The sequence below is a fragment of the Phoenix dactylifera genome, unplaced genomic scaffold, assembly GCF_009389715.1.
Source record: "Phoenix dactylifera cultivar Barhee BC4 unplaced genomic scaffold, palm_55x_up_171113_PBpolish2nd_filt_p 000455F, whole genome shotgun sequence".
NCBI classification, from domain to species: Eukaryota; Viridiplantae; Streptophyta; class Magnoliopsida; order Arecales; family Arecaceae; genus Phoenix; species Phoenix dactylifera.
This window is the reverse complement of record NW_024067885.1, coordinates 264,234-287,650: the sequence shown is the minus strand read 5'-3', so window position 1 is coordinate 287,650 and position 23,417 is coordinate 264,234. Positions and strand designations below refer to the sequence as shown.

The 23,417-nt window shown below is 38.5% G+C and overlaps 1 protein-coding gene across 1 annotated transcript; it reads right to left on the bottom strand.

Annotated features, from left to right (window-relative positions):
- Positions 1 to 12,783: 12,783 nt before the first annotated feature.
- LOC103706604 (putative pentatricopeptide repeat-containing protein At5g06400, mitochondrial) lies at positions 12,784 to 17,175 on the bottom strand. Its single transcript, XM_008790754.4, has one exon. It carries the CDS (start codon positions 16,791 to 16,793, stop codon positions 13,704 to 13,706), a length of 3,090 nt encoding a protein of 1,029 aa, XP_008788976.3. The 5' UTR covers positions 16,794 to 17,175; the 3' UTR covers positions 12,784 to 13,703.
- Between the last annotated feature and the right edge of the window lie 6,242 nt (positions 17,176 to 23,417).

Here is a 23,417-nt window from a genome sequence, read left to right as displayed (position 1 = left end):
ACGGAGGTCTTGGAGGCTGTCCGACATCTCCAGATCACCGCACAGCCGCAACCGCCGTTCGAGTAGCCGTCACCACTACCAACTTCACCAAGAGAAGGAGGTATCGGGCGAGTGGAGGAGTATGCAGGTACCCAATGACACCCGAGAATGGACTTCCTGCGGTTCACTAGAGACGACCCAATTGTCTGGCTAGACCGTGCAGAGCAATATTTCGATGGCCAAGGAATTTCGGACAACCGACGGGTGACCACCGCTTCATTCTATCTCGATGAGGAGGCCAACCACTAATGGCGATGGTTGAGGAGGGCATACTGGGATGAAGGAGCCATTATCACTTGGAGGGTGTTTGAACGAGAGTTGTTGGCTCGATTCGGCCCCAACGAGTATGGGAACTTCAACGAAAAGCTCTTCCATATTCAACAACAAGGCTCGGTGAGAGAGTATCAACAGGAGTTTGAGAAGTTGGCTAACCGAGTCCAAGGTTGGCCACAGGACGCGCTCCTTGGCACTTTCGTTGGAGGACTTAAGGAAGAGATCGCGAAGGAGGTATGCATGAGACGACCCCATTCCCTGCGAGAAGCAATTATGATTGCTCGAATGTAGGAGGAGAGGCTAGAGCAAAAGTGAAAAGCAACCCATAGTGGTGGAATTCCGAACCCATCTACCCCTGCATCACAACTTTCCGCTCCAGCACCGATCTGACACATATCATGGAAGGAGATGCAGCAACGATGGAAACGAGGACTCTGGGGCATCGGTGCAAGACTCCACAAGCCTATCTGATAAAAGCAGATCGCGTGGAGGATGTGGAAGGACCTAGCGGAAGCGAAGTCGACCATCACGACGATGGAGCCAGCAACCATCAAAGATTATCATCGGAAAGCAAACCTTGTGGACAAGGTTTTGGCCAAAGAGGGGAAGGATGATGGATTCCGCTATTTGGTAGCCATCGACCGCGTGGTCGACACGTGGAACGCAGTGCCGGGTTTACAGAAGGAAGAAGATCATGCAGCGATTAAGCTGGGAGCGGGAGGAAGCACGACGACGGGCCATGCACATGGGTCTGTGGCTAGCGGAAAGTTCGTGACACAGGGAGTGGAAAGCCGTTCACAGTTGAAGTGGGAGGAAGTTCGAAGCTAGAAGTGGGAGAACGCTAGAGGAAGAGCCATGCATGGGCTCCGAAGCAAGGACGTGGGCTCCAAAGCGAGAGAGAGAGTGGGTTGTGAGGATAATAATGTTATTTTGATGATTAATACAACCATTGAGGCTATATCAAATTAGAAATGCAAATTAACTCGATACATCATTGATAAATGACACACCCTCGATACATTCACGATGCGTTAGGAATATATGGTCAAAACCACTCTTAAGAATTGATAATGAGATAAATTTGTAATAGAGAATGGTAGAAAGCTCAAGAATCTATTTTGGCAAAGTTTCACGTTAAAAATACCTAAAAGGGCAATTCAGTAATTTCCACTGTTAAGGGTATGAAACTCTACTATGCCATGCATCGTAATTTGCTTGGAATATCATATTGTTGTTTCAATGTGCATAACTAACCTTCAAAGTGCAGAAAAACATGGTTAGAGTCGACCCCAATTAGTTTGGAGTCGATCCCGATACATTTGGCACGCCTTGAAACGAAGTGGCATGCCTTTGGAACACTTGGCACAGAGTAGGAGTCGATCCCAGAAGAGATGGAGTCGACTCTGGCACGTTTTGAAAACATTCTGGCACATCCTGGCACATATGGCACGGATGAACAATAACTCGGGTCGATCCCAGAAAAGCTTGGGCCGACCCCAGCTTCAACCACTGCAAAAACAGCTTTCTGGAATTGACCGAGAGGGCCGACCCCAAAAAAGCTTGAGCCGACCCCAGCCTGATGAACAGTAACTTGAGCCGACCCCAGATTTGCTCGAGTCGACCCCAGCACGGCTGAAAGCACAACGGCTAGTTCTACAGAAGTATTTTTTGAGCTCCCAACGGCTATAAACGGCTAGTTTCTCCAGTCCAACGGCTAGGAAGTCATCTTTGGAGGTTGGACAAGTATTTAAGAGCCATTATTCATCAAAGGAAGGCATCTTAGTGGAATAAAAGAGTGCATTCAAGAGGAAAGCCAAGTTTAGAGAGATTCATCTTTTTGCTTCATCCAAATCCAAAAGAAGTGTGTTGAGCAGAATTCAAGTGCCTTCAAGAGCTCAACCAATTCATTGAAGAGTGAAGCAATCTCAGCAAAGAAGAGAAGAGAATCTACAAAGCGATAATTATTTTCTTATCTCTTCTTTTAGTGCATAATTGTCTATTTGCTCATTTAGGAGCTTTAAACTTCCTTTCTATTTTTCTTTGTAAGGTTGTTGGTGATCCCGTAAAACCAACGGTGTAGGTTGTTGGTGAGCCCGTAAAACCAACGGTATAGGTTTGTTGGTGAGCCCGTAAAACCAACGGTTAGGTTGTTGGTGAGCCCGCAAAACCAACATAGGTTATTGGTGATCCCGGAAAACCAAATTGTAAAGGTTTTAGATTGTGAGCCCGGAAAACAATCCAACTGTAATCCGAGGAATTATAGTGAATTTCCAAGAAAAGGCTTGGGGAGTGGACGTAGGTGCTTGGGGTGCACCGAACCACTATACATTGTCTTGTTTGTGTTGTGCTTGTTCTTGTATTTATTCTTGCTTTATATTTGATTCTTGCTCTAGGGTAAGTTCACACAAGTAACTTAAGAAAGCTTCTACCACTCTTAACAAGAAAACTTTTAAAGCACTAAAAATTTAAAAAAACCCAATTCACCCCCCCTCTTGGGTTGTCACCTTAGGCAACAAGTGGTATCAGAGCAGGTGCTCTATAATTTCTTGCCTTGTGACTTTGACCTAACCGTCAAAGAGCCAAAAATCATGACAACTCAAATAGATAGTTTTCTAGGAGAGGAACAATTAATTGATAGACCTCTACTATTTAATGGTATAAACTACACATATTGGAAAGCACGCATGCGCATTTTCATTCAAGCACATAACTATGATTAATGGAGTATTATAGTCAATGGGCTACACACAAGCACTAATCATGATAAGAAAATGGCTCAACAAAATTCAAAAACCATGAAGCTGTTATATTGTGCATTAGATGAGAATGAGTTTAATTGCATATCTTCTTGCATAACTGCTAAAGACATATGGAATATGCTAGAGGATAAATATGAAAGCACTAACATTTTTAGTGAATCTGAATTTAGCTTTGAAGAAGATGAGAGGCAAGCTGATATTGAAAACCTATGCCTTGTGGCACACAAGGATGAGGTATGTATTGAAACACAAAATGTCTCCTCTTTTGAATATGAAGTATATGATAAAATTGAAAATGATTTTAACCTTGATGAGTTACATGATGCATTTCTTGATCTAATGAAAGAATATAAGAAACTCATTTGTAAAAATAAGAACATGAAGAATGAAAAGAAAACCCTAGTAAATAAAAAACTGAAACTGTCTAATTATTATAAAACACTAATTAAGAAACATACTAATGAAACTAAAATCTTAATTGAAAAAAATAAAGAACTAAATCAGAAAAATCAACTTCTCACTGAAAGCCATGATAAACTTAAGAAAAACAATGAATTGCTTTCAGAAGATAATAGAAAATTAACTAAAAAAGTTGACAAATTGAAACCTGTTGTTGAAAGATTTACTTTCAACTCTGAAAAATTGAACCTAATGATAAATAATCAAAGAGCTGAATTTGATAAAGTTGGATTGGGATATCAACCTTGGTACACCCAAAAATCTTTCAAGAATATGTTTGTTAAAATAGTTTCTAATTATTTTAAAATAAATTCTTATAATGCTGATAAACAGGAATAAAAGCTATGCAAAATCTCTTCTGTTGTTCCTAAATTTGTACATTACAAATTTGATGAACCTAAAAGGCAAAAACAGAAAATTGAAGGTTTATCTACTACTCATGTTAAATCTATGTTTGTTAAATTTAATAAAAGGATGTAGAAATACACTCCTTGTAATCCTAAAATCTGCAAGCCTATGGATAAAATAGCTATTAAGAAAATATGGGTTCCAAAAGGAACAATAATAGCTAACCTGCAAGGACCCAAAAGAGCTTGGGTTCCTAAGTTGAAAACCTGAATATTTTCTACAGGTGTGTCTAGCACTCAAGGGTCCAACAAAAGATGTTAATTTGGACATTGGATGCTCTCGACATATATTAAAGAATGAAATTTAAAATATACTTAAGAAAAGTAATTGAAATGAAAAGAATAATGAAATTAGTAATCCTTGCATCTCATCATTCTCTTTGCCTTAGTATCTGATTAAAACATGAATTGCAGGTATTAATCAATTTTGTGATATAGGTAATATTTTTAAAAATATAATCAAATCACTTCATTTTATAGTATGCTTTACTTACTTTTGGATAAGTTGCTAAATGATTAATCAATTTATTAAGAATAACTCTATGAATTCTCTATATGCTTGATTGAGAGTTTTTATCCATGGCATTATCTTTTATTGATCATAGACATAAGAATGTATACTTGGTATGCCTTTGAATATATGCACTATGAATACCAAGATTAAAGAAACCACTTTTGGCATATAAAATCAACTCATGCTAGTATGTACTTAATCTCAAAAGACTTTGTCATTGGCTTACTTAGATTAATTTCTGTAAGGTCAAAGTTTGCTATGCACGTCATCTAGGAAAACAAACTAGAATCATTTCTAAATCTGAAAACATTGTTTCCACCTCTTAGTCTTTGAAAATTCTCCACAAGAACTTATTTGGATCTCTAGGATAGTGAACCTAGGAGATAAACTTTTTGACTTTGTAATTGTGGATAATTCCTCAAAGCTAACGTTGGTTTTATTCTTGGCACTTAAATTGAAATATTTTCTGCTTTGGTACAAACTTACAAAAGGTTTCAAATAAAAAAGGTTTGCAAACTGTGAAAATTCATGACACAGCTTTGAAAATCAATTTGTTGATAAGTTTTGTACAGAAAATGGTATTGAATACAATTGTTCTTGCATCAAGAACACCATTGCATATAGGGGTTATAAAAACATAAAAATAGAACCCATAAAAAATTTTGTGTAATAACAATGCTTTGTGATAGTAACTTGCTTAATTGATTTTAATTAATGCTATCATCATAGCTTGTCATATTATAAGGTTTCTATTAGATCTATTTTTGAAGAAAACCCCTTGTGAACTCAAAAAAAAGGGAAAATCAAATGTTGCACACTTTCATGTTTTTCAGTTGTACATATTATGTTCTCAACAATGAAAGATATGCCAAATCTGATAAAACAAGTGTTTCTTTGGATATTACTCTTCAAGCAATGCATATAGAATATTCAGTGAAAAGATACTAGTTGTAGAAATATCAATTCATACTATTCTTATTAAAACTAGATCTTTTATTGAGAATATAGTTTATCATTTTGATTCTATGTAACAATTTGAATTTTGATAGAAATAATTGTTTAAGATAATTTGATTAAAACTTAGCTAGCATGTCTTATTGATAATTATCTTAAGCAAATAGAATCTAAGCTAAATTGATTCTGAAAATAAAAAATTGATTTGACCTTGATGAATCTTCCTATTGCCTCACATGCTTGTTCTTGAACCATCTTGGTTAATGAAACTATCTCTTTAGTTCAAGTGACATGTGCTTGCTTATATTTAGGCAATCTCTTGAGTAAAGTGACTTAATATTCAATTATTGTCATATATTATGTTGAGTCATCTAGTTAAGAAATATGTTGTATGAATGTTTTGTATCTTGAAGAAACTAATGACTTTCCTTCAAGAAAGAAAAAGATTTTGTTAATAATGCAGGATCCTTGAGCAAGAAAATAAGAGATTTCAACTTGAAGGACACCTCCACGTAAGATACAATAAACATTCACATGCAAACAAAAAATGAGACCTTCTTCAGCCAAAAGTTTACATATAAGAAATCTAGCAGGTATTTGACTTGAAGAATGCAGAATGAATCGGTAATTTTAGATACCTCTCTCATAAATTAGCTAAGCAAAGTCAATAACTTAAATCTTATTGTGGCATGATTAAAGTCTTTAATTATTAATTTCTTGATATCATGTCTATATATTTATTGATTGACTTATGCTTTTAGAAATTGTTTCATGGTTTGCCCAAACTAAAATATATCTTTGCCTATGTCATAACCATGAAATACACAAGTTTATGCTTAAAATTTTGATTTAAAATAACTTGTGAGAAGCTATGAATCCTTGAGCATAATGAAAATATTGTTTGCATGATATACATCTATATGATACATTAGATTATTTCTCTATTCTAATCTTTCATGTAAATTACTTGAGAATAACAAAAAGAGAGAGAGATAAAGAAAATAAAATGAACATTATTTAAGGGAAGTAAAATCTAAGTAAAAGCAAATACTCCAATCTTAAGAAAAAGCAAAACAAGCATAATATATTCGGCACATTTGTGAGACTTGTGTGAGCATTCTTTTGGAAGGGATAAAATCCATAATTAATTACACTTAAATAGGAAAAGTTTGAAGTGAACATTTTAACCATTCTATATTGCTCATCATAGGGATGGTGCCAATGGAAAGGCTAGTGGTAGTACCCGACACTATTTGATCCAACTATTCGGTGTAGGGTATATTAGAGACGGCACAAGAGGGAGGCTAGTGGTAGTACCTCGTGCCCCTTCCAACTCCACCGGATAGGGAGCAAATAGAGTATAGAGCATAAGAAAGCAAAAACGAAAAACAAAATCAAAATGTTCATTAATTGGTTAAGGAAAGAAATTCAAAAAAAAAAAGAGAAAATGAATGACAAAGTAAATGAAAGTATATAAAAAAAAATCAAATCAAGTTTTAATCACTTGAAAACACACCTTAAGGATGAAATCAGTGCATAATTATATAAGAAAAGTTTATTTGAAAAGAATTGATTTTGATCCATGACATGCTTGTTATGTTTTGCGTACTTTGAATTATATGTTTTCAATATTCAGTTTGAAATGCTCCATGCTTGAATAATTTGATTGAAACATGTTTCTACCAATAGCAAATTTATTTTTCTTTTTATGACACTCATAATTTGAAATAGGCTTTAACTTTGTACACAAGTTTTTGCTTCACCTTTGACTTGAAAATAACTTGTGTTCCAAAGCCTAATGAAAATTGTTTTCACTTGCATTCCATACTCATCAATGATATTTTGGATTTCTCTTGTACTCTTTTGATCAAATTTTTTTTTTCTTATTAAATCGGTTCCAATGCTTGAATATTTGAAAAATTACATAAGAATTTTTCTAAAAATATTTTTGAAAGAAATTTTAGATTTGTCGTTCATGATCACCTTTGAAATCTGAAAGTTGAATATATTTACAAAAAGGAGAAGAAAAGAATACTTCTATTTTAATGAATATCTTCTGAAAAATAAAAGAAAAGGATAATCTGAATTTGCAAATTAGGCAGAAAGAATTGATTATAATTTATCTTTCAACTTGCCTAACATTAGTACATAATGTCCTCCAATTTGTACCAAAATTCAATATGAATTACAAAGATTCTGGATGTGCTCTAATATTTTTGAAATATGTGTTTTCAATCTTAATAAGTTAAGATGAGCTACAATGTAGAAGATGCATATCTCAAATTATAATCCTGAAAGCTTCCTTGAAAATTTTTATGAAATTCAGAATCTGATTTTGTATAAAAGCTTAAACTTAATTTAAAAATGCTTCTATCGTTGCATTTTTGTAACTTTCATTATATGCTTCAATGATTGCATCATTTTGGAGAATAACTCAATATGATTCCTAGATGAAAACTACGGTTTAAGAAAAATAGAATTAATTTTGATGCCTTGATTGTTTGCTCCGATACGCATCTGAAACATATCATTTTCTATCTTATAAGTTTACTAAAATTGATCTAAATGATGTATTTTTCAATAATCTTGATTGCGAACAAATGTTTCTAAACATATGATTTTATTTTGATATTAAAAAGATTTATTGTGCTTCATGTATACATTGCTGAGAAACTATGACTAAGAAATTGAAATTTATAAATATACACTTGAATGATCTTCTATATATTTTTCTTGCATAGTTAATTGCTTCTATCATTAAAAAAAGAGAGGCTATTTTTAAGAAGAGAGTGAATGATTCTAAAGCCTGAAATATTTTAACTCACTCAAATAATTCTTAAAGGAAAGAAAATGTAATTGCTTTTGAAAGAAATTTGAGCTTCAAAAGAATTATTTTTTGATTAATATTTTAGTGCATATTCTCAAAAATTAAGAGAAAGCATTACTTATTCTTGAAAGATTAAAAAGAGTGATTGCTATAAATTTTGAAAAACTCTAGATCACTCTACATTTTTGATATTACAAAATTTCAGTTTTATTCACGCTTATCATTAAAATCTGAAATTCAATTAAAAAAAAAATATTTCAAGAAGAATGCATCTTTTGAGGGGGAGATTTAAATATTTAATCTCTTTGCATTCTGCATCTTATTCAAAAGTTACTTTCACTTGATACACCTTGAAATAACTTGAAAAGATTCCATCTACACTTGATTTGAAAAATATCTTTTGAATCTACATTTAGAAAACTCTTCCAGCTCATAGTTTAAAGATCTCATTCTTAAAGCCAAACATTTTATCCTTGATTTTGATGATATTTGTTATCCCTAAAATTGTCTCAGGTCTACTCTTTTTGAAAGAGAAATAAAAGAATTTTAAAAAAAAATATTAAAATCATCAAATTTGTTGTGATCTCATCATGATTTTGAAACTATCTTAATTAGCTCTGATCTATACTCATTATCTTGCCCTGGTATCACATTATTGCCTTGCGTTGTGATTCGTATTCTTGCAATAACTTGATATGCATTGAATGAAATATTGCCTTGTGCTTAATGTTTCATTATTTTGCAATCTTTCTGATGCTGTCAAAAAGGGGAAGAAATATCTGAGTATATGCTCATAATGAAGTATTATTTTAACTAGTGTCTACTCTTTGTTATTGTCTGTATTTCTTCTCTAGAACATTATACATTTGGCAAAGATGATGAAATACAATGCCTTTTTCTTGAGTTATGATCTTTATGATTGTCATTACAATGCTATCCATTTCATTGTTATTCATTCTTTTTGATGATGACAAAAAGGGGGAAAAAATATAAGAAAGAAACTAGAAGCAAATTCTATAAGAAAGATTGTATAGGAGAGAAAATAAGAGAGAAAATATGAGTATTAACCCTTAAACTAAGAGGCATATATTATATACTTAAAGGGGAGACATTTTGATAAAAGAAAATCTGAACTTTGGCATATAATCATAGAAATTTTTCTTGCCTCGATACATAACTTGAAACTCTTGTTTTGGCACAATTTTTTTTGGAAATCTAACATTAATGATCCACAAGAGTAAGAGGGAGCAAAGCTAAAACTCATTTGGCATCTATTTGGATAGGATTGGTTCATTTATACAAACTCTAAATAAGACTACTTTGAAACTCTTGAACCAAAAGTATTTTATGAATGTTAAATCTAACTTTTCATATAAATGCCAATTTGCTCATACTCAATGTTTTGTAATCATCAAAAAGGGGGAGATTGAGGATGATAATGTTATTTTGATGATTAACACAACCATTGAGGCCATATCAAATTAAAAATACAAATTAACTCGATACATCATTGATAAATGACACACCCTTGATACATTCACGATGCATTAGAAATATATGGTCAAAACCACTCTCAGAAATTGATAACGAGATAAAATTTGTAATAGAGAATGGTAGAAAGCTCAAGAACCCATTTTGGCAAAGTTTCATGTTAAAAATACCTAAAAGGGCAATTCAGTAATTTCTTACTGTTAAGGGTATGAAACTCTACTATGCCATGCATTGTAATTTGCTTGGAATATCATATTGTTGTTTCAATGTGCATAACTAACCTTCAAAGTGTAGAAAAACATGGTTAGAGTCAACCCCAATTAGTTTGGAGTCGACCCCGATACATTTGGCACGCCTTGGAACGAAGTGGCACATCTTTGGAACACTTGGCACAGAGTAGGAGTCGACCCCAGAAGAGATGGAGTCGACCTTGGCACATTTTGGAAACATTCTGGCACATCTTGGCACATATGGCACGGATGAACAGTAACTCGGGTCGACCCCAGAAAAGCTCGGGCCGACCCCAGCTTCAACCCCTGCAAAAACAGCTTTCTGAAATTGACTGAGAGGGCCGACCCCAGAAAAGCTTGAGTCGACCTCAGCCTGATGAACAGTAACTTGAGCCGACCCTAGAAAAGCTTGAGCCAACCCCAACCTGATGAACAGTAACTTGAGCCAACCCCAGATTTGCTCGGGTCGACCCCAGCACGGCTGACAGCATAACGACTAGTTCTGCAGAAGTACTTTTTGAGCTTCTAATGGCTATAAACGGCTAGTTTCTCCATTCCACCGGCTAGGAAGTCATCTTTGAAGGTTGGAGAAGTATTTAAGAGCCACCATTCATCAAAGGAAGGCATCTTGGTGGAATAAAAGAGTGCATTCAAGAGAAAAGCCAAGTTTAGAGAGATTCATCTTTTTGCTTCATCCCAAATCCAAAAGAAGTGTGTTGAGCAGAATTCAAGTGCCTTCAAGAGCTCAACCAATTCATTGAAGAGTGAAGCAATCTCAGCAAAGAAGAGAAGAGAATCTACAAAGCGATAATTATTTTCTTATCTCTTCTTTTAGTGCATAATTGTCTATTTGCTTATTTAGGAGCTTTAAACTTTCTTTCTATTTTTCTTCGTAAGGTTGTTGGTGAGCCCATAAAACCAACGGTGTAGGTTGTTGGTGAGCTCGTAAAACCAACGGTATAGGTTTGTTGGTGAGCCCGTAAAACCAACGGTTAGGTTGTTGGTGAGCCCGCAAAACCAACATAGGTTATTGGTGATCCCGGAAAACCAAATTGTAAAGGTTTTGAATTGTGAGCCCGGAAAACAATCCAACTGTAATCCGAGGGATTATAGTGAATTCCCAAGGAAAGGCTTGGGGAGTGGACGTAGGTGCTTGGGGTGCACCGAACCACTATACATTGTCTTGTTTGTATTGTGCCTGTTCTTGTATTTATTCTTGCTTTATATTTGATTCTTGCTCTAGGGTAAGTTCACACAAGTAACTTAAGAAAGCTTACACCGCTCTTAACAAGAAAACTTTTAAAGCACCAAAAATTTAGAAAAACCCAATTCATCCCCCCCCCTCCTTGGGTTGTCACCTTAGGCAACAGGTTGTCTTTCGTGGGTCAATTATCAAGGGTCGTGCAGGGAGAGTAAATGAGAGGGGGAGTAAGAGAGAGAAGGTGTCGTGGTATTCTTTTTTATTTTCTGGGGTTTGTGTGCATGAGGGTGTCTTGTCACTTTGTTTTGTTGGTCTGTATGGGTTACTCTCACCCAAAGTAGAGCTTTTGCTCTGATGGGTTTTCTCTCACCCAAAGAGAGGTCTTAAATCAATTATTTTCTATTCCTTTGCCCACCTTTCTTCTTCCTTAGGCTGGGACCTATCAATTATTTTATAGGCACTCGATCCTCTCCTTGTTCAACATCTTCCGGCTCTGATACCAGATGATAGGTCCCAGCAGTGGCAAAGAGGAAAAGAATGATGGGAATGAAAGGTTTGATTAGAAGCCTCTCTTCAGGTGAGAGAGAACCCATGCACGAATACTCTCCTTTGGGTGAGAGTGAACCCAATACACCAACTACTATTCTCACACCCTTTTTCCTCCCTCATTGGCCCCCTTGATAACTGACTGGCGAAGAAAAAGGTTGTCACATCGGTGTTTGCTTCCCATGTCCTCATGTTGTGCATGTACAACATGGCTTTTGTTCCCACTACGACTGTATTCCGCTTCCTCTTGATAACTGACGTTCGGAAAGGTCGGCTGTGACTTCGGAAAACTGCCTCCCGCTTCCTACGTCGAAGCTCCCCCATGCATGGCTACCGCTCCCCCGTCTTCGCAACGAAATCATCAACGGGCGAGCGATTCTTCCTCCCAGCTTCCATCTTCCTCGCGGTTTACTCCACGTACTCCCCTCCCATGTGGCGTTGTATCTTCGTGAGGGACATGAGTGAAGGCCCCCAGATAACGGGGGTTTGGTCTTCGAATCCATTTGGGTCGGGGTCGCCCCATGCACCCATCAGAGCACAAGAGTACTTAAGGGTTGTCTATATCCAAGAGTAGCTAATCTAGGTTTCATGGCGAGCCCTTGGCCTCTCCCTCCCTCCCTCCCTCTCCCCTCTTCTTGGTGAGTCATTAATGGCTGAATGAAACATGAAAACTCTAAAAAAAGGATCACTGAGGTCCCTGAGACCATCTTCAGCAACTCAATTGCTTATTGGGATCACTGTAAACAACGAAAATGAAGAAAGAAAGCAGGAAAAACAGAAGGAAAAACAAATTCTTTCATCATCTAATTATAGAAGATTAACAAAGGCAAGTCATGTTAGAAATTTGCCTCCCCTAAATAAATATTGCATAGCTTACTTGCTCCAAATTCTGGGATCAAATTCAGTTTACACTAAACAAACACACACACACAGAGAGAGAGAGAGCCAGGAGTATTCTTTATTGCAGAAAGTCATCCATAATGAATATCGGTACCTGAGGAACATTAATAGCAGCATGATTGGATTCATAGGGGAATTAATAAGATCAATGTCTTAATCAAAAGAAGGATGAGACAAGGAGAGAAAAGAAACATGACTAAAAAGGGTCCTTCAGATCCACCAGAAAATTGAGCGTTGTTTAAAAATCTGGAATAATGTCGACAAGAGATGAAGGATTTGCTTCATAGCCAGATTGGTTCAGCTTTTGCTTCAGCTTCCTAGCCCTACTAGCAAGATGTATACTTACCATATCCGAATAAGAAAATAACATGAGTCTAAGATCAACCAGACCCACCAGCTATGAATGATATAAATGAGTACTCAAGGTAGAAACATAACCAGCCGTGACCTTAAAGACCCCATTTTTGAATTTTCCCTTGTTGAAAGTACAACTTCAATTGAAACTGCAAATGCCCAATGCAATGTTTTCCATGTCTGAAGGAAATAATCACCTTAATCTTGAAGAAGGTAGGCTACAGAGAATGCAATCACTAGTCAAATGTTAAATTACATAGTTAAGATATCTACAAATAGTCATATACATAGTTTCTTAGTCATAAGACTTTGAAGCAATCATTAATAGTCTGTATATAAAGTTCAACACGAATTGATACTAGAAAAGAACAATACAACACTAAGAAATAGATGATAAGTGAAAAGTGGTATTTATCCCTTTCTTTGGAGGGGAAGAAAGAATACAACAATCTAAGTGGGTTTATCCACAGAGTCTTGACATGGAAAGGCAATATGGAATGTCCAAAATAAAAACTGTTACAGAAAAGACTGCAAAGAATGTCTAGCATAGGAAAAAACTGAACTCAAACCACCAAATAGAGAAACAAGAAACCATATGCTTGAGTAGTGTGCATTACAAAATCTCCTGAGTGTTAGGGATTTTTGGATTTCTATACAATGATAAATGATGACTTTGGTATTTGGAAAATACTAGTGACTTTATTTTCTTTAAGAATTATGTTAGCTATTCTTTTATCGAAAAACATAACTTAATACAGAAACATTCTCTCTCTCTTCAAAAGCCATTTAGTTTGAAGAACAGAATGAGCTAACTCTTGTTTACCTTCTCTATTTAGACCATGGAACACAGTTCGAAAGTTTACTGCACTAGGGATAATCCCACATTCCAACATTTCATTGATAAGTTTGAGACCGTCTTCAGACCTACCTACTTTGCAGAGACAAGTCATGAACATTGAGTAAGTTTCAAAATCAGGAAATGGACCCTTAACTTTCATGTAGCGAAAAATTTGCCAAGCATCTGCAATCATCCCCATATTCATATACCCACGAATCAATGCCGAATAAGTAACAATAGTTGGCTCGCAGCCATCCTCTCTCATCTTCTTAAATATATCCACAGCCTTTCCAATTTGTTTCTCCTTACAGAAATGAACAATCAATGATGTATGTATGTGGACAGTTTGTGAAAGACCTGCCTTTTTCATCCTCTCCACCTTATCTAAGGCCTCATCCAAGCGTCCCTGTCTTAGTAGGGCATGAACAAGACTTCCATAGATATACTGATCTATGCTGCACCCAACTTTGTCCAACTCTTCTGTCAATATAAGAGCTTCTTCTACTCTCCCTGCTCTGCAAAGAGACTTAATGAGCAATGAGTAACCAAGCTCTTTTGCAAACCCTCTCTTACATAGAGTTTTAACAGATCCTTTAGCATCCATTAACTTTCCTGATTCACATAAGGAAGAAAGATAAAACCCCAATATTTCTTTGTCTGGCATGTAACCTACATGGATCATTTCTTGGAACAATTTGATAGCTTCATCGACCTTGCGACCTTTCTTGCCACAGAGAAACAAAATCAGATATTTGTAAGTACTGCCATTCGGCTGATAGCCATCGCTCTTCATATCTTTGAAAGTCTTTAAAGCAATCTCTGTCAGACCTGCCTGACCATACTGCGCTATCATGATGGTCCATGTATTTGGGGTTATAGAGCAACCCCTTCTCCTCATTTCTTGATAGAGATTTCTCATGTGTTCGAAATCTTTTGCACTTCCTGCAAGTTTGATGCCCATGTTGTAGGTCTCTGCAGTGTGTTCATAACCAGACTGTTTCCCTACCCATGAAAAAAATCGTAAAGCAGCACCACTGTGTCTTTGGCAACTATGGAGAACTGCCTCAACCAATTTGGGTGTAAAATGAATCATGCTCCTCTCCAGTACTTCCAGGATTGAGTTCCAGCTGGTTGAGGAGGATAGAATTCTGCATACTTGTTTAAGATCAATCTCACTGTATGCCTCTGCTTTCTGAATATAATTTATGCCCTGGTTGAATGAGCAATTCGATCTCTTATGCTCTTCATGGTGAGAAGGATGATCAGCTGATTGGAAGACCATTTCGTTTCCTAGGCTTTGAAGTTTCAAGGATGTCCATATCTGCTCAACTTTCCTAGCTTTCTCTAGTTCACCATTCCTAGTTAGACAAGATATAACCAAGTGATATATTCCATTAGTTGCATTCATATTAGAATCCAACATTTCTTCTAAAAGCTTGTAAGCCTCATTAGGCTTTGAAGCCTTACATAGTTCTTTGATGAACACTGTATAAGCTTTCCAAGTGGGCTTCATTCCTTTCTTCTTCATGCTCTTAAAAGCATCCCATGCTTCAGAAATTTGGTTGTGCCTGACATGGCCAGCAACCATAGCAGTGATTGCCACAATATCTGGTTCAATGCCATCTTTAAGCATCTCCTCATAGAGTTCACAGGCTTTTCCATATTCATCTGACCTGAAGAGATATTGGATCATCTGTGTATAAGTAGAGACCATTGGCAAGCAGCCAAGTTCTCTCATATCATGCAACAGCTGTAAGGCCTTTGTAACATCACCTTGTCTGATGAACCCATCGATGAGACACCCATAAACCTGACCATCAATAGCCAAACTTTGCTTCATATTGTTGACAATCTCAATAGCATCATCTGTTTTGCTTGCTCTACACAAACCCTTCACCAAAACTTCAAAGACTTTCAGATCAACAAGCAGATTTTTCTTCTTGATCTCTTCAAATAGTTTTCGGGCTTCTTCAATCCTTCCTGCAATACAAAAACTCCTCAAGATGCAAGCATAAACCTCACTATCCGACAACTTGGCAATCATAACCATATCATCTCCGACCAACCGAACTGCTGCTACATCTCCTGATCTTGCTAAACAACTCATGAGCAATTGATATAGGCTCGCATCAACCGACATGTTTTTAGAAACCATTTCCTTGTAAAACTCCATTGATAGCTCGGCTTTCCTCACATTAAACAAAGCTCGAAGAATTGCCTTGTAAACCCCAGCATCTGGTTCGCAACCCGATTTCCTCATTGCCTCAAAGGTGCTCAATGCTTTGCCTATCTGTTTCACCTTCCCATAGTGTGAGATTAGAGTCGTCCATGTTTTGATGTCCTTGGCACACAAATCCTCCTCCATTTCATCCACCAATTTCTCCATGAGATCAAACTCTTCAGCCTCACCAGCTATATATATCATCACATTATAAGTCTGTGTCGTGTGGCAAAACCCAGGTTGCAGCTTGACCCAGCTGAAGAACCGAAGAGCCAAATGGCCCACCTTGAAGCACCTCTTCAGCACTTTCTCGACAATCTCCGAGCTGAATGGCAGGTCCAACTCATCCAAGCGCTGCCCCATGCGAAGTTCGGATTTTTCCAGCCGTACAATCTCCGTAACCCTCTGAACTATCAGGCTAACATCTTCTAACTCTGAATTCTCCGCTTGCGCCTGTTCCTTGGCATTTAGAGAGCTTTCACTCTCTCGGGCAATCTGGCAAGCACTTGACCTACCATTTTCCGCCACCGGGTTTCCGCTGCTGGCCTTGTCATCGACCGTGGGGTTCTCCTCTGCCACGAGCTCTGTGATCCGTTGATAGAGGGAGAGAGGAGCGGGGCCTTTGGCGCAGGTATCTTTGGAAGAAGAAGAAGCTGGGATTTTGGCAGAAGAGTTGAAGCGGGCGGGGAAACGAGAGTGATGGGATAAGAAATGACGGGGAATTGGAATGTTCTCGCGGGGAAGGGAGCGAAAGGGGAATCGTCGGCAAAAATTCCTCATTTGAATTGCAGCGATAGAAAGGGTTAATGAGTTCCCTCTCTGAAAAGCTGTGTAAAAGCGTATTTTGCAGAGGTAGAGGCAGTAACAACTTCTGCAGTTTGAGATGAAGAAGAACCAGCACTGGAACTTTAATATAAACTGGTTGCATGCGATTTAGCTTTCTAAAAAACTGTCTCCTTGAATTAATAGCATTTGTACTGAAATTTGCAATACAAATGTAATTTGAAAGATATAAGTCAGGTTAAGCATTTTTTGAATAATGGAAGAAAGGATGAATCTACTGGCTCTTGTATCTATTGCAAGATTTAGCGCCGGAACTCCAATCAAATACTGAGCTAGTTTACCAAATATTATAAACCTTGCAACACCAGTATAGTGGTCAACAATTGCATTTAATTTATACCTTTGCAAAAGTTGATAAAGATTTGTTAGGTTAATTTAATGGATCACAAATACCTTCTACACCCAAAATTTGGAAGAAGTGGAAGAATGTTGTAATTTTACCAGGGCACCGGAGGTTCATCGTTTTTACCGCATTGACTACACTAAATATTATCCCCATAAATTTTTACCATAGACCTATAGTTTTAGCATGTTTTGTACCACCAATCATACAATGTGTTAATCTCTTTTAAGATTGCTCTACACATAAATTTTATCTCCTAGAAAATATGATGAAGAATTCACAAGTTTTGCATCAGGATATTGCAGCACTACAGTAAAAATTCAAATCTTCAATCGTTTTCTTTGTTGGCGATTGGGGATCAACAATAATTCATTCTTCCTTTGTCCTATATATAATTGAAATAACTGGTGTTTCTAATGTGCATGTTATTTAGACAGTAATACATAATTTTAATATTTGTTAAACATGGTAGCCAAAAGTCCTGAATAGTAACCTGTTTCGGTATTCTGGAATTTCCGGTACTTGTAAATTTATATAATACCTTGATGTGAAGGAGGCGGTTAAGCAATTTTTTTTCCTAAATGCAAAAAAATATCGCCAAAAAAATTTATGAAGAATTTTTATTAAAGGAAAAGAAATTTTTTGAAAGAAAGTTAGGAAGAAATTGCCTCTGTAACTTCTTGTAATCATACCAACCAATATAATTATAATTGGGCCTTCTCTTTCTTTTTCACAACAAATATTTCACTGAATTTTTCAACAAGTTTACCTCAAAAAGTCATAGCTAACTTTTACATCCTGCAAGTTTATCAGGAAATTTATTTCTACTTCACAATATTGTGATACTGTAGCTTAAGGGAAAAGTTGGTAAAAGAACTTAGAATAAAGCCCCAAAAAAAAGAAAAACAAAAACAAAACAAAGTTACTATACTTTACTTTATTTTTTTTCATTTCCATGCTCTTTTGTGAACCAACTTTCCTCTAACATTTATTTATTTAAGAGGGCCCACAATTACAAAATGTTTGATGACATCTGCATAAGGAAAATACAAATATTATATAAACACAATTTTATTCATATTTGAAAAATAATACATATCATTTTTTTAATACTTGTTATATAAAGATCGTTAAAATTTCTTGATGATATGCTGTCAAAGTCAACAAAATTGAATTTATGAAGCGATATAGAGATAGCGTCACTCTGCGCTTGTTGTACAACTATACTTATGTTAAATTAGATTATGTAGTGATGTGCATGAGCTCTATTTTTTTTTTTTGGTTTGGAGCAGTGTTAAAATTTTCAAAATAATAAACATTTCCTTCAATAAGAAGGTTTTTAAAGTGATTTGCATCTTAGTTTCTTATCGATGTCTAAATCAAATTTTCCTGCATATAAAAAGCATGCATTATTAGTATAATTCCATAATTGTTATAAATACAAAACATTGGTAAAAAAATAAAGGAAAACTTGTGACGACCTCTGCGTCGAGTAAGATGCAATCTACACTTATCAACTGGTTTCCATGTTTGGAATTGTTGAATCTCATATTCTCAAAATTCTTATTTTAATTCTTCGTTGGTGATAAAGTTGATAACAAATTATACTCCATTTTTCACGCTAACCTATTTGGATAAGCATCAGCATTTGGTATGTATAGATACCGTAATTTGTTAATTAAACAGTAATGTATAGGAATAAATAATTTGTAGCTAATTAATGCAAAGAAATACCTGAAGGTAGATCTGAAAAATTTCTTTGTAAACAATAGTTTTTGTATAATCTTCCAATATTGCAGATTCATTATCAAAATTTTAAGACCTTGATGCGAAGTAACTCTAGAAACAACAATATACGATTGTCCATGAGAGAACACTGCACTAGGCAAGCATAGGCCAACATGTTTTAAAGTTTGCCTTTGGCTTTTGTTAATTATCATTGCATCGCAAAGTCTTACTGAAAATTATCCTCTTTTAAAAATATATGGCCATTTTGTTTTAGTGACCTCTACAATGACCCTTGGAATATAAACTTTATCTCCAATAAATTGTCGATGATAATAACTGTTTCACTTACTTTCATGGTTAATTGAGTAATTATCAATCTAGCACCATTGCAAAGTCCCGCACTTTGATTTATATTATGTAACAATTTTATAGGAGCACCTATTTTCAATTGCATATCATGATGCGGGACACCATTGAATATTAAAGAGTTAGAAATGCAACAGGATAAAGGACATCCTCGGACCAGCATTTGCAGGAGATTTGCAAACTATATTTGAACTTAAATATATCCACTCCTCTGATGGAATTAAAGAAAGTAACTATAAATTTATTTCATCAACTATTTCATTTGTAGGTATAATAACAACTCTTTCCTTTAAATATGCAGCATTATCATAATTTTCTTCAAAGTGTTGATAGATTGCCACCACAATATTCTGAATGTAATCCTCAGAAGATTTTATAAGCATTTTTATCTGGCTCGGTTCATCCTCTTCTCCCAACATAATGGCAGGTATTTTTCCATTACCAATATCCTAAATCTATTTACCAAAACTGAGCATTGATTTCTTTTTTTTGATTCATCATCCATTTTGCTATTTAATAATCTCATGTTTCTTTTTAGCACCAAAAATATGATTGATTGATTGATGCATCAATTATTTCCTCTCTACTACCTCCAACAATGATAGAAATAATTTGTCTAAAATCTTCTCTAAGAAGTACAACTTTTCCGCCAAATAGCTTTTTTTCCTCCTTTCAATCTTTTATTTTTAATATATCTCTCAAAGATTTATCAAGAGTTTCAAAACAGTTTCTATGATTTATTGGAGTTTCATGCCAAACTATTAAACACCTGGATTCAATTAGCCTTTTTTTTTTTTTGGTGAACCGGCATCCACTTACACTAAATGTGAGTATGCCCCGAGGAATCAAAAGACAAAACACGATCGAGACCCTGTGGGATGGGGCGACTGCCCTCCCAAATAAGGGCTCCGGAATGATAAACTGCGGAGGAGGCGACCCAGTCTGCTGCACTGCTCGCCTTCCGAAAAACATGTGCGACCCAAAAAGCATTAAGACTGTCTAGAAGATGGCAGACATCCCTGACTAGTAGGTGTAGATCTGGCTTGGCATGCCCGCACCGATCCACTCAATCACTGTGGCAGAGTCACCCTCCAAGAATATCCGCTGGGCCCCCAAGTGTACACTAGTATATACGAGACCTTCCCACGCCGCGCGCAGCTCTGCCACTAGGATAGACTCATCGAAAATGCGTCGTCCCCCTGCCGCAATCAACCTGAGCTCCTGGTCTGTGATCACGAAGCCCACACCACATCTACTACCGCCTTTTGAAATACTGCCGTCAAAGTTCTGCTAAGTTACGCCCCGTTCGATGCGACGTTCGCAGCAGAATTCGAACGGGACGTTGTTCATCACATGAACGCGCCTCGGATCATAGAATTCAAAAAATTTTCCTAGATCCAAATCCAGAAGATCTTTGAATTCATTAGGAAGGAGAGATTAGGATATGAAGAAGGTTGATTAAGATTCATAAAACTGAAACTAAAATCAGAAAAAATTAATTAGAAGATCTCATCTTCAAAAATTCTGCAGGTGAAGAACACCGCAGCCTGATGATCTATCTAGATTCCTGTTTGAGCCACACAATTGTCCGGCCTCTACAGGTATCCACACGGGGATCTAATCATCTGAGATAGGGTCTTACCGGAGTGCTAGCTCCTTGTAAAGACCTCTCATGACTATCATATAGATTAGAAGATAAAAATCTGCAACATACCTCCTTAAAGAAGAACCCTTTCTTCTTCAACCTTGCTCGCGATGGAGGAAGAGGAAGAGGAAGGAGGAACCTTGCACGTGGATCTTCCTTGCCTTGCTACCGTGGAAGAACAGGAGGATGAAGACCCCTTGCTGCCGTGGAGAAGGAGGAAGAAAGAAGAGGAGGCATGGAGAGGAAGAGGAGAGAATTAATTCATAACTTCTCCCTTACTACCCTTTTATAGATTGGGTTTAGGGCTCCTCCTAATCTTATTAGGAGTATGGTACTGATGCGGGATTTGCACCCCGTCACCAGCAGAGCCCACACACCAGCCGAGCAGGGGAAGAGAGAGTGTCCCTCAGAAGGTATTGTCCGCTTTGGGTCCGATTTGGGGGTCGAGCGTACCCGGAGCCCTCCTCACGGCGCCTCACGGTTTTGCCCCACAAAAGGCGCCTCCTAAGGGAAGGGTGATTGAGCCCCCCATTATATGGCACAGACCTTCCCGCTGATTAGCCGATGTGGGACTAAATTCGGGGAACCCCCCGTAACACAGCCCCCCCAGCGGGGAGGTCCTGTGCCCGGGTCGGCTCCTTGCTGGATAGGCGGAGGGCCGAGGCCCTCCCTCTAGCGCCATCTGATGCGGGATTTGCACCCCGTCACCAGCAGAGCCCACACACCAGCCGAGCAGGGGAAGAGAGAGTGTCCCTCAGAAGGTATTGTCCGCTTTGGGTCCGATTTGGGGGTCGAGCGTACCCGGAGCCCTCCTCACGGCGCCTCACGGTTTTGCCCCACAAAAGGCGCCTCCTAAGGGAAGGGTGATTGAGCCCCCCATTATATGGCACAGACCTTCCCGCTGATTAGCCGATGTGGGACTAAATTCGGGGAACCCCCCGCCAACTGTTGCTGGTGGTCCAAACCGAGAACGATTGACACGACGGTGTGAACGGGGTTCCGCCTGAGTTGTCTTGGTTGGTGCTGGTTGCGCTCCACCTTCCGCCAAGGAACCTGCAAACATGCCTTGCACCACCACCAGGGTGGTGATGGCCCTCCGACGGTCAAGTCAGAGGAGATTGGAGGAGGAGAGATGATAATCACAAGTGGGAGAGAGTGCTCTGGGAGGTATTGCTTACCCCCCCCCTTCTCCCCCCAGCCGCATATATACCTGGCTGGGAGGTCTCTCAGGGGGGTTTGTCGTCGTGGGGCACGATAGAATGGCCACTGACATGGCCGTTACGGGGCGTCGTGGAGCAGCGCTGGGTACGGTCATGGCAGGGCGTAGTGGAGCTCCGCTTTGTACGGTTGATACAGGAGATCGTGGGCAGCATCGGGTACAGCCGTTGCAGGGAGTAGTGGAGCAGGAGGCCGCGGCGTGCCTCTGGAGAATAGCCTGTCGTTATCAAAAGATCTCCGACTCGGGGTCGGAATGCTGGATCATAGGGCAGCCGACCCGGGGTCGGGCTGCGAAGCCGAGGAGGTCCGACTCAGGGTCGGAGTGCTGGATCATAGGGCAGCCGACCCGGGGTCGGGCTGCGGAGCCGAGGAGGTCCGACTCGGAGTTGGAGTGCTGGATCATAGGGCAGCTGTAGCTTTCCTAGATACGCGTGCCGATCATGTGGGGCATGGCGGCTCAATTCCCCCATAACAGTAGCCCCCCACTTCCGAGCCTGGAACCAGAAGGGGAACAGGTGAAGGGAGTGATGTTTCGAGATTGCCGCCATCCTTCGGAGAGGCGCGCGCGCTTCAAGCTTCCCGCCTTCTTTATGGCGTATGGCGGTTGCTGCTGACCTGGCAACCTGAGGATTTCGGCGGACATCCTTCCTTAATGGTGCCGATTCGCCTTTGGGGTGCGAGCGACCCTTCGGCGGCCAGGCGTCTTCTGGCGTCATCGAGGTGTCACTTGCCCTTTCGCCTATTTAATCGGGGGCCCTCCCCCGTCCGTCTTCTTCTTTACGGACATTTTCGAGTTTCTCCTTTGCGCTACCATTGTTGCCGCCGAAACGTTCGCTTGCTTTTCCTTTGACGCTCTCGGAGCCGTTCTTCCTCCTCTTCAAGTGAGTTTCCCACTCTTCTACTTTGAGCTCTTCATACTTTTTCTTTTCTTTTTTTTTTTTTTTAGCTCTTGGTTGCTTCTTGCTGACTTTTGATTCCCGAAGTTCTTCCGGCGCTAGGCCAGGCATCCGAGGGTTAAACCTCAGGAAACTCTTCCGGCGCTAAGCCAGGCATCCGAGGGTTAGGCCTCAGGAAACTCTTCCGGCGCTAAGCCAGGCATCCGAGGGTTAGGCCTCAGGAAATTCTTCCGGCGCTAAGCCAGGCATCCGAGGGTTAGGCCTCAGGAAATTCTTCCGGCGCTAAGCCAGGCATCCGAGGGTTAGGCCTCAGGAAACTCTTCCGGCGCTGAGCCAGGCATCCGAGGGTTAGGCCTCAGAAAACT